Here is a 10,739-nt window from a genome sequence, read left to right as displayed (position 1 = left end):
TGACCAGGATGGTCTCGATCTCTTGACCTCGTGATCCACCCACCTCAGCCTCCCAAAGTGCTGGGATTACAGGCTTGAGCCACCGCGCCCGGCTGGAGGGAGTATTTTCAAACAAATACTATGAGACCACCATTTCCGCAGTTCTGAACTGAGGCAAGTACAAAAAAAAAAAACAAAAAAAAACTGCATATCGTTATCCTTGATGGACATAGATATAGAAATCCCTAATAAAACACTAGCAATTTAAATACAACAACTCATTAAAAAGTCATTCACCGTGATCAAGTGGGATTTATCTCAGGGATACAAGGATGGTTTACCATAATTAGTAAGTATGATACGTCACATTAACAGAACCAAAGACAAAAACCATCATTATTTCAAAAGATTTTGAAAAAAGCATTCCATAAAATTCAGCATCACTTTCAGGTAACTCTCAACAAACTGGATTTATAAAGACTAGACCTATAAAGGCCATGTATGACAAACTCACAACTAATAACACATTGAATGATGAAAATTTGAAAGCTTGCCTTCTAGGATCTGCATTAAAACAATTATGCTCACTTTCACTTTCATTCAACATATTATTGGATGTTTTAGCTAGAGCAATTAGGAAAGAGAAAGAAATGGCATTGAAATTAGAAAAAAGTCAAATTATCTTTGCTTGCAGATAACATGTTTGGATATACCTAATGACTCCTGTGAAAATCTCTTAGAACTGATAAACGAATTCAGTGATGTTGCAGGATACAAAATCAACATAAAAATAAATAGCAAACAATCTGAAAAAGAATTCAGAAAAGCAATTTCATTTATAATGGATTCAAAATATATCAGTTACTTAGGAATGTTTAACCCAGGAGTTGAAAGACCTCTACAAAGAAAATTATAAAGAAATTGAAGAGGACACACAAAAAAGGAAAAATATTTTATGCTGAAGGATTGGAAGAATTAATATTGTTAACATGATCACACTACTAATAGCAATCTATAGATTCAAGTAATCCCTACCAAAATAACATTTTTCACAGAAATAAAAATTAAACTATTTCAAAATTTGTGTGGACCCACAAAAGACTCTGAATAGTCACAGTAATCCTGAGCAAAAAGAATAAATTTGTGGATATGGCACTACCTGCCTTAAAAATACAGTATAAAGCCATGGTAACCAATATAGTATGGTGCTGGCATGGAAATGGGCACATTGGTCAGTAGAACAAAATAGAGAATCCTAGAAATCCATGCATTTATAGCCAACTCACTTTGACAAAGGTACCAAAAACACATTGAAGAATGGGCAGTTTCTTCAATAAACTATGCTCAGAAAGCTAGATATGCTTATGAAGAAAAATCAAACTAGACTCTTTACCTTATACAATTTAGAAAAATCACCTCAATTTTGATTAAAGGCTTAAGTGTAAGACCTAAATATATGAAACTACTAGAAGAAAAGATTGGGGAAACACTTTACAATGTTGAGATGAGTAAAAAATTTTGCAGGGGGGTGGGTAAGACCTCTAAATTATGAGCAACAAATGCTAAAATATTCAGATATGGTAGCCCATCAAGCTAAAACACTTCTGCCCACTAAAGGAAATAATCAACAAAATGAAGATATAACCTACAGATTGGTCAAAGATATTTCCTAACTATCCATTTGAAAAGGGATTAATAATAAGAATATGTAATTAACTCAACAACAAATGGTCCAATAATGATTTAAAAATTGGCAGAATTTTTGATTGAATATTTCTTAAAAGAAGATATAGAAATGGCCAATAGGTACATGAATAAATGTTTGATATTACTAATCATCAGAGAAATGCAAATCAAAACCACAATGAGATACCATTTTACCTCAGTTAAAATGATTTTTTTTTTAACTTAACAGATACTTTATTGCTCACCTTTCACACAAAGCACACTTCCAGCCATTTTCTTTCACAGCTTGACAATGTTTACATATACAAAAACCCAGCAAGAAGCATCATATCATGCAGACTTCGGTAAGGGAGAGTTAAAATGATTTTTATCAAAAAGATGATAAATAATGAATGCTGGCCAGGATGAAGAGAAAGGAAAACTCATACGCTGTCATTTGGAATTTAAATTAATATGTCCATTATGAAAAAGACTATGAATGCTCAATGAAAAACTATAGAACTGCCATATGACTCAGCACCCTCACTGCTTGGTGTATATTTAAATGAAAGGAAATCAGTATATTGAAGAAATGTCTGCACTCCCATGTTTATTGTAGCACTATTTACATTAGCCAAGATACGAAATTCACCTAAATGCTAACCTATGGATGAGTGGGTATAGAAAATGTGGTACATAATTATAAGTGGAATATTATTCAGCTGTAGAAAATGATGAAATTATGTTATTTGCAGCAATATGGATGGAACACAAAGGTCATTATGTTAAGTGAAACAAACCAGCACAGAAAGACAAATACCATATGTTCTCCCACAAGTGTGAGGGCTAAAAAAGTAGATTTCATGAAGGTAGATAATAGATTGGTGGTTACCAGAGCTAGAAAGAGGAGGGAGGAGGGGGTGCAGAGTATTTAGAAAGGATTTTGAAAGGTTGGTTAATGGACACGTTTCTCTTTTCCTCGGAGCATTTGGCAGTGGTGGTGGGTTTTGCAGCCATGGCCAAGATTAAGGCTCAGTATCTTTGAGGCGAGAAGGAGGAAGAGCTGCTAAGACAGATAGACAACCTGAAAGTAGACCTGTCCCAGATGTGTGCTGCCAAAGTGAAAGGTGCCTGACATTCCAGCTCTCCTAGATTATAGTCATTTCCAAATCTGTTGCCTTTGTTCTCACCATCATTACCCAAACTCAGAAAACAAACCTGAGGAAATTCTACAAGGGCAAGAAGGACTAGCCCCCAGATCTGTGGCCCAGGAACACCTGTATTTTGTGCCACTGGCTCAGCAAGCATCAGGAGAACGTGAAGACCAAGAACCTGCAGCAGAAGGAACAAGCTGTACCCACTGTTAGAAGTAAGAGGTCAAGGCATGAGCACTGCTGATTCAAAATTCAAACTGGAAGAAAAAAGGTGTTAGGTTAATGGGCACAAAAATACTGTTGGAAGAAACACGACGTATTGTTCAGTAATGCAGTAGAGTGACAATAGTTAACAATAATTTGTATATTTTAAAATAACTGGTGGAGAGTAACTGAAATGTTCCCAATATAAAAGGTGAATTTTTGGAGTGATGGATGTCCTTTTTGCCCTGTTTTGATCTTTATACATTATATATATATACACATCACATGTATTCTGAAAATATATATAGCCATTATGTTTCAGTTTAAAAATCTGTTAATATGTGGCATAATTAAATATGTTGTGTCTTTAGAACTAAATGAAAGGAGTAAGTTAAAGAATCTGTCTGTATAGGAGAACTGATCTTGTATGTAGAGGATCTTCAGGACTCTACAAAGGAAAAAAACCTATTAAAACTAAACCAGTTTAGCAAAGCTGCAGAATACAAGTTGAGCATTTGCAAAGCAATCGTATTTCTAAATACTGGTAATGAACATTAAAAGTGAAATTAAGTTTACAGCAGCATAAAAAAGATCAATATATTAAAGAGTAAATTTAACAAAATAAGTTTAAGTGAAACTATAAAATACTGAAAAAAATAAAAACCCTAAAAGAAGACAGATATTTTATGGTCATGTACTGGAACTTCATTATTAAGACTGAAGTACTCTCCAAACTGATCATCAGATTCAACACAATCACTGTGAAAATCCTAGCTGGCTTTGTGTATATGTGTACAGAAATCTTGAAAATTATGTGGAAATGCAAAGGGCCAGAACAGTCAAAATCTGGAAAAAGAGACAAAAAATTGGAGGACTCCTGATTTCTCAATTTCAAAATTTACCAAACATTGCTACAAAAAAAAAGATGCAAATAAATGGGAAAATATTTCATGTTTATGGACTGGAAGACTTACTGTTTTTATATGTTATACTATACAAAGTAATCTACAGATTCAACATAATTACTATTGAAATCTCAATAACATTTATCCCAGAGATGGAAAATATTCTAAAAATTATATGAGATCCCAAGGTACCCCAAATAATCAGAACAATTTTGAAAAAGAACAGAGTCCTCATATGTTATTTCAAACATATTACAAAGCTACAGTAGTCAAAACAGTGTGGTACTGGGATAAGGACAGACTAATGGAATAGAATAGAGCCCACAAATCTTCACATCTTCAACAAGAGTTCTAAGACCACTCAGTGGTGAAATGACAGACTTTTCAAAAAATGGTATTGAGAAATCAGACCCTTGTATCACACAGCGTATAAAAATTACCTAAATGTTTTAAAGACCTAAACATAATCCTAAAACTATAAAATCCTGAGAAAAAAACAGAAGGGAAAAACAACACGATATTGTATGTGCTGGCAGTTTCTTGCCTATGTCATCAAAAGCACAGGCATCAAAAGCAAAAATGGGACTACATCAAACTTAAATTTTTGTGCTTTAAATGGGTGTACAAAGGCAACCTACAGAATAAAAGAAAATATTTACAAATCATATACAAGTACTTGTAAATAGTTAATATCAGACTGTAGAAAGAACTCCTCTATTTCCACATCTAAAAATCAAATATTCTTATTTTAAAAGGGGAAAAAAACTTTAATAGATATTTATACAAAGATGTCAGAGAAATGTTCACAAGGGCTTGGCGCAGTGGCTCACGCCTGTAATCCCAGCACTTGGGGAGGCTGAGGCAGGCAGATAACCTGAGGTCAGGAGTTGGAGACCAGCCCACCTAATATGGCAAAACCCTGTCTCTACTAAAAATACAAAAAATTAGCCCGGTGTGGTGGCAGGCATTTGTAATCCCAGCAACTCAGGAGGCTGAGACAGGAAAATTGCTTGAACCCGGGAGGTGAAGGTTTCAGTGAGTGGAGATCACACCACTGCACTCCAGCCTGGGCCACAAGAGTGAAACTCTGTCTCAAAAAAAAAAAAGAAAAATGTTCACAAGCATATGAAAATTTGCTCAACAGTCCTTAATCACAGAAAAGCAAATAAAAAGTACAATTGGATATCACCTGATACACATTAGGATAGTTGCTATCAAAAAATAGAAAATATTTTTGTCAAGGACATAGAGAAATCAGAAACATTATACTGTTGTAGGGATTGTAAAATGGTGCAACTGCTACGGAAAATACCTTGGAGGGTCCACAGAAAAATGAAAAATATAACTATCAAATGATACAGCAATCTCATTTCTACATGTATATATGTAAAAAAAAAATTGAAAGCTGTGTTTCAAATAAATACTTGCCCACCCATGTTCATAGCCGTACTTTTTACATTAACCAGGAAGTAGAAGCAGAACAAAGGTTCATCCACAGATTTATGTATAAATAAAATGTGGTCTCTACATACAATAGAAAATCACTTAGCCTTAAAAAGGAAAGAGATTCTGTCACTTGCTACAACATGGATGAACCTTGAGGACATTATGCTAAGTGAAATAAGCCAATCACAAAAAGAAAAATATGTGATTTCATTTATTTGAGGTAAGTAAAGTTGTTAAATTGGTATAAACAAAGTAGAATGTTGGTTACAAGTGGCTGGCATGAAGTGGAAAAGAGGAGCTGTTTAATGGGCATAGAGTTTGAGATTAGGGAGATGAAAAAATTTTGAAATTCTGTTCCACAACAATGTGACTATGCTAATGTGAAACAGCACTAAACTGTATGCTTAAAAGTGTTAAGATGGTAAACTCAGTGCAAAGCTTCAGTAATCAAGAGTTATGCTTATATAAAGCTCAACAGCTGGATCATTCCAGTATAATCAAGTATCTAAAAATAATCCCTTACATTTATGGTCTGTTGATTTCAAAAAGTTTCAAAACAATTTGGTAGGGAAAAAATAGTCTTTCCAATAAATGGTGTTAAATCAACTGAATATCCACATGTAAAAGAATGAAGTCAAATCTCTGCTTTCTATTATATACAAAAATGAACTCAAAATGGGTCAAATATCTAAATCCAAGACCTAATGCTGCAAAATTATTGGGAGTAAATCTTTGTGATGTTGGATTAGGCAATGATTTCTTAGATACAAAATGCACAAGTAACAAAATAAAACATAGATAAACTGGATTTCACCCAATTAAAACTTTTGTGTTAATGCTAACCATAACCCTAAACACTTTTTGTGCTTCCAACAGCACAGTGAACCCTCTGCCTTTTTGTGTGAGGTGGCTGCCCTGTGCCAGTGAGGGCAAAGGGTCAGTGTGACAGCCTTTTGCAACCATGCTTGTGGCACCCAAGCTCTTGTCCAGCATCCAGGAAAAATGAGGTGGCATAAACAAATTGGAGAATGGTAATTTCAGGAAATTGTATTGCTGATGGAAGTGGCTCTCAGCAGGAAGGGGAGCTGAAAATGGGATGGAGTGGGAAGATAAACTCTGCTAAAGTCTGGCTGTCTCTGGCCATATTCTTCTCCAAAGTTAGGCTGTCAGGCTGTTCCTCTCAAGTCAAACCACTTCTCTCTGATATCCAGCTGTAGTCTCCCATGTACAGCTGCTTCTCCTCTCTCTGCTGGCTGAGCCTGGGTTTTTTAATAAGCACAGGAATTGGGGGCAGGGTGGGCCATGGGTGGTTTTAGAAAAGGCAACATTTGAGCAGGAAATCAGAGATGTAAGTTCTCACTTTGGGCCGTCATATCAGGCTTTTCAGCTTGAGGGTGGAGCCCTCACTGGGGAATCCATCCTCTTCTGTCCAGAATTTCACTGTGTTCTACTGTGTTGGCCAGGCTGGTCTTGATCTCCTGACCTCAAGTGATCTGCCCGCCTCAGCCTCCCAAAGTGCTGGGATTACAGGCATGAGCCACCATGCTCAGGCTCTGTCACTTTTTTAAAGTCTATCTCTAGAAGTCTGTTTTCTCATTTTGAATACTGTAAGTATTGATATGAATTCAGTAGGTGCTATTCTACCCTACTCTTAGTCTTTTGTGAATAAATAGAATAGCCTTGAAAAGCATACATTTATGCATAGTAGTAGTATATACAGGTATATTTAGATGTTGGTGCACTTTGTATTCACTTGGACTACATTTTGCCAGAGACGATACTTGTGACACTAGTCTGTGCTCTGTTTGTTCCTCTCCTTCACTTGTGACACATGTAACTTGCTGTCTGTATGGAACCTAAGAATCCTCCGCAGCTGGCAGCTTCTAGTTGATTGGAGCTAGAATAAGAGATGATTCTCTGTGATAGCAATTTTGTTAGTTTTCTCAGTATGTTTGTATCTTTGCTCTTTTGGTAGTTTAGATTTTCTAACTCATTAATGCAATTTGCTTTTGTTAAACCGTATTGTCCTTAAACCTGCTTGGAGACGTGCTGGGAGATAATTTTCCATGGGTCTCATGTTTTCTTGTGTGAACAGAGGTTGTGACTACCTTTGTTCTTGTCTTTCTTTTCAAGATTATTTCTATATATAGTGAGTAGCTTTGGAAGATGCTATAGTGACTTCACAGCAGTGGCCAAGTTTGTATATCTCCTTGAAAGGTAGCGTTGGTACCTTTTACTAGTGCAAAGGGATTGGCATATTTTCCATGATTAAAGATTCCAGCTCCTGAAGTTGAGGGTTTCTCTTCTGTAATGCAACACATTGCCTGTGCAGGTGGTATGTGGCCCTATTCAAGTTGCTCTGTGACAATTGGGGCTTGGGGAACTAGAACCCTGTGGTCACAAGACAATGTTGATATTCTGGCTACTCCTGTTACTGTGAGTAGCAAATACCTTGTCTCTCACCCATGAGTCTTAATTCCTCTGCCAGCATTTATTAGATTGTGACAGGCTAACTTGTTAGCTTGAAAGTAGTGTAAATCTCAGATCCTTCAGAGGTCTTGACAGTATGTAGGAAATGCAAATAAATGCATAAACAGCTATCTGAGTTCAGCTCAGAAATGTCTGTTTTTATCCATGTTTTTCATTAAAAGTTATATATTGTATAAATGTAGCATCAATTTTTCAAATTTTTTTCTCCATTCTAATAAGTTTTTGGTATGAGTTTTCTATTTATATTTAATGAGAATTTTTAAAGCACAATAAACCATGTTTTAGTGCACTAAAATTGTATGTATGTTTATACACACCTGTGTTTGGTTTGTTTTTGTTTTTTGAGATACAATTTCACCCTGTTGCCCAGGCTGGAGTGCAGTAGTGCAATCTCAGCTCACGGCAACCTCTGCCTCCCATGTTCAAGCAATTCTCAGCTTGACAAGAGAATCAGCTACTTCTGCCTTAGCCTCCAGAGTAGCTGGGACTACAGGCATGCGCCACCATGCCCAGCTAATTTTTGTATTTTTAGTAGAGACAGGGTTTTGCCATGTTGACCAGACTGGTCTCAAACTCCTGACCTCAAATAATCCACCTATCTCGGCCTCCCAAAGTGCTATGATTACAGACGTGAGCCACGAGCTGCTGCGGCCAGCCCTGTATTTGTTAAATACACATCTAGTTATGTTTGTAAAAACAAATTATTGCTCTACCTCATCACACATTTATTAATCATTAATTGTATGAATATCATTGTGATGTACTGTTTGCCTCTATTTCAGAATATTGGAAAGAAGATGACCTGTCAGGAGTTCATTGCAAATCTGCAAGGGGTAAACGAGGGTGTTGATTTCTCCAAGGATCTGCTGAAAGTAAGCATGGAACTATTGGCTTTCAATGTATGCTTATGTTTCTATTTACTGCGTACAGCATAATCCTAAGTAGGCTAAGGATCACTTAAGTGTTTTGCTTTTTGCTTTTGGTTTTATTGGTGATGTCTCTATTAAGCCTTGTCCTTGATGCTTCATACTACAAAGTACCTTAAGTTGATAATTTCTGAAAGTCTGCATTATAAATCAATAATCCTGAGATAAGCAAATTTGGAATGTTTGGTGATACAAATAGTGAGTGGCAGTTTTGGTTTGATTTGTGTGTAAATAGACTATCAGAACTTGAGAAAGGTCACAAAGGTATACTGTATATGCTCTGTGGAAACAAAAAAGCATTTACAGGCTATAATGGGAGCAGGTCCAACTGTGTTCAATCCCTAGTCACAGAGCCACTCAGGTTGTCTCTGGAAATAGAGTAAATTAAATTCTGAGTAATTGTAGAGTGCCTGAATTACTTGCACTCGGCTTTATTATTGGTAACAATCAGCATGTTTTCCCCCATCATCAGATTGTTCTCAAGGAGACAACAAAATGAACTTTGGAATTCATACATTCTACAGCATTATAAATGAGATGGGCATTTGATTGAATACACAATAATGATCATATGAATATTTTAGGAATTGTAGGGTAAGATATGTGCATTGAGAATGTGATTGTTACAGGTCTCTATTTGATGCTAGCCTTTTAAAAAACTTAGTACACATATAGGTTTCTTTTGGAATTGATTTCTTTAAGCGAATTTTCAAGAAAGGTGACATTTGAATCAGCTATGGTATGGAAACATATGATATGACATGGAAATGTTGAAAGAGAAGTCCTTTGTTATGTTTTATGTAACTTTTAAGCTATATAGAATAGAGTTCTGCCAGATTTGGAAAGACATATCTACTATGGAAAATGAAAGAAGTCATTACAGTGTGGTATTATCACATTCTTATTCTTACTGACTTTATTTGCAGCACATTACAAAAAATTATGAGAAAAGCAGGAAGAAAAGTAGCTTCAATTTACTGAGTAAAGAAGGCATTTTTTAGATTGTTTCTTTGTAGAGGAAATGCTGCCATTGCTGAAGGTATAATTCCAAATAGGAGCAGGAGACAAAAGGTGCAGGATTGTGACGTGATAAAGATGTTTTATATCTTTCATTGAATCCATATGGTGTTAACAGGACTTTTTTTCAATCTAGTGGTATTTGCATGGAAAATACTGGAGTCTCTCCAAGAGAGGATTTGTGAGGTTTTTATCAACTTGTGTCAGAAATGAAAGGTGACAGGAAGATTTTCGTAGTGAAGCTTTTAGAATTTAGTGGTAGGCTTATGGTAACCTGCATGACTGTTGGCGAATTACTGGGTAAATTTAGGGCATGTTTGGTAGAGCTGTATTAAACAATGTATGGTTGATATACAGTCCAGTGGCTACTGTTTACCTTGAGTAAACGTGTTCTTTGACTTCCTCTACCAAGAATTTGCCAGATGATTTGTTGCTGTTGTACAATGAGATTATGTTTATAAGCCTTGGGGGAAAATATGTTTTATTCTTTTTTCAATTGTGAGAAGATGATAGTGAAATGATACTGAAAATGGTGGTGGCTAGCATGGAAACTGTCAAGTGAAATGTTGATTCTCTTTCATAACGAATCCCAGGCGCTCACCCACCTAAGATTGTTTTCCATTTCAGTAGGAATGGATTTTATTGAAAAATTCAGTAGGGAAAGGTTTTCTTGGCCAGGCACAGTGGCTCATGCCTGCAATCCCACCACTTTGGGAGGCTGAGTCGGCTGGATCACCTGAGGTCAGGAGTTCGAGACCAGCCTGGCCAACATGGTGAAACCCCATCTCTATTAAAAATACAAAAATTAGCCGAGCATGATGACGCATGCCTGTAATCCCAGCTACTCAGGAGCCTGAGGCAGGAGAATTGCCTGAACCCAGGAGGCAGAGGTTGCAATGAGCCAAGATCATGCCATTGCACTCCAGCCTGGGCATCACAACAAGTCTCTGTCA

General features: G+C 36.3%; 1 protein-coding gene across 3 annotated transcripts in view; it reads left to right on the top strand.

Annotated features, from left to right (window-relative positions):
• The window catches only part of PSD3 (pleckstrin and Sec7 domain containing 3), a 453,958-nt gene that overhangs the window by 225,061 nt on the left and 218,158 nt on the right, over window positions 1-10,739 (top strand). For all 3 annotated transcript variants that reach the window (XM_017539685.2, XM_017539686.2, XM_017539687.2), the window contains one exon: window positions 8,626-8,715. In XM_017539685.2, the coding sequence (XP_017395174.1) occupies window positions 8,626-8,715 (90 nt within the window). The remainder of the gene's footprint in view (window positions 1-8,625; window positions 8,716-10,739) is intronic.

The sequence above is a fragment of the Cebus imitator genome, unplaced genomic scaffold (assembly GCF_001604975.1).
Source record: "Cebus imitator isolate Cc_AM_T3 unplaced genomic scaffold, Cebus_imitator-1.0 Scaffold120, whole genome shotgun sequence".
NCBI classification, from domain to species: domain Eukaryota; kingdom Metazoa; phylum Chordata; class Mammalia; order Primates; family Cebidae; genus Cebus; species Cebus imitator.
The sequence above is the reverse complement of the archived record's forward strand: the minus strand, read 5'-3'. Positions and strand labels throughout refer to the sequence as shown.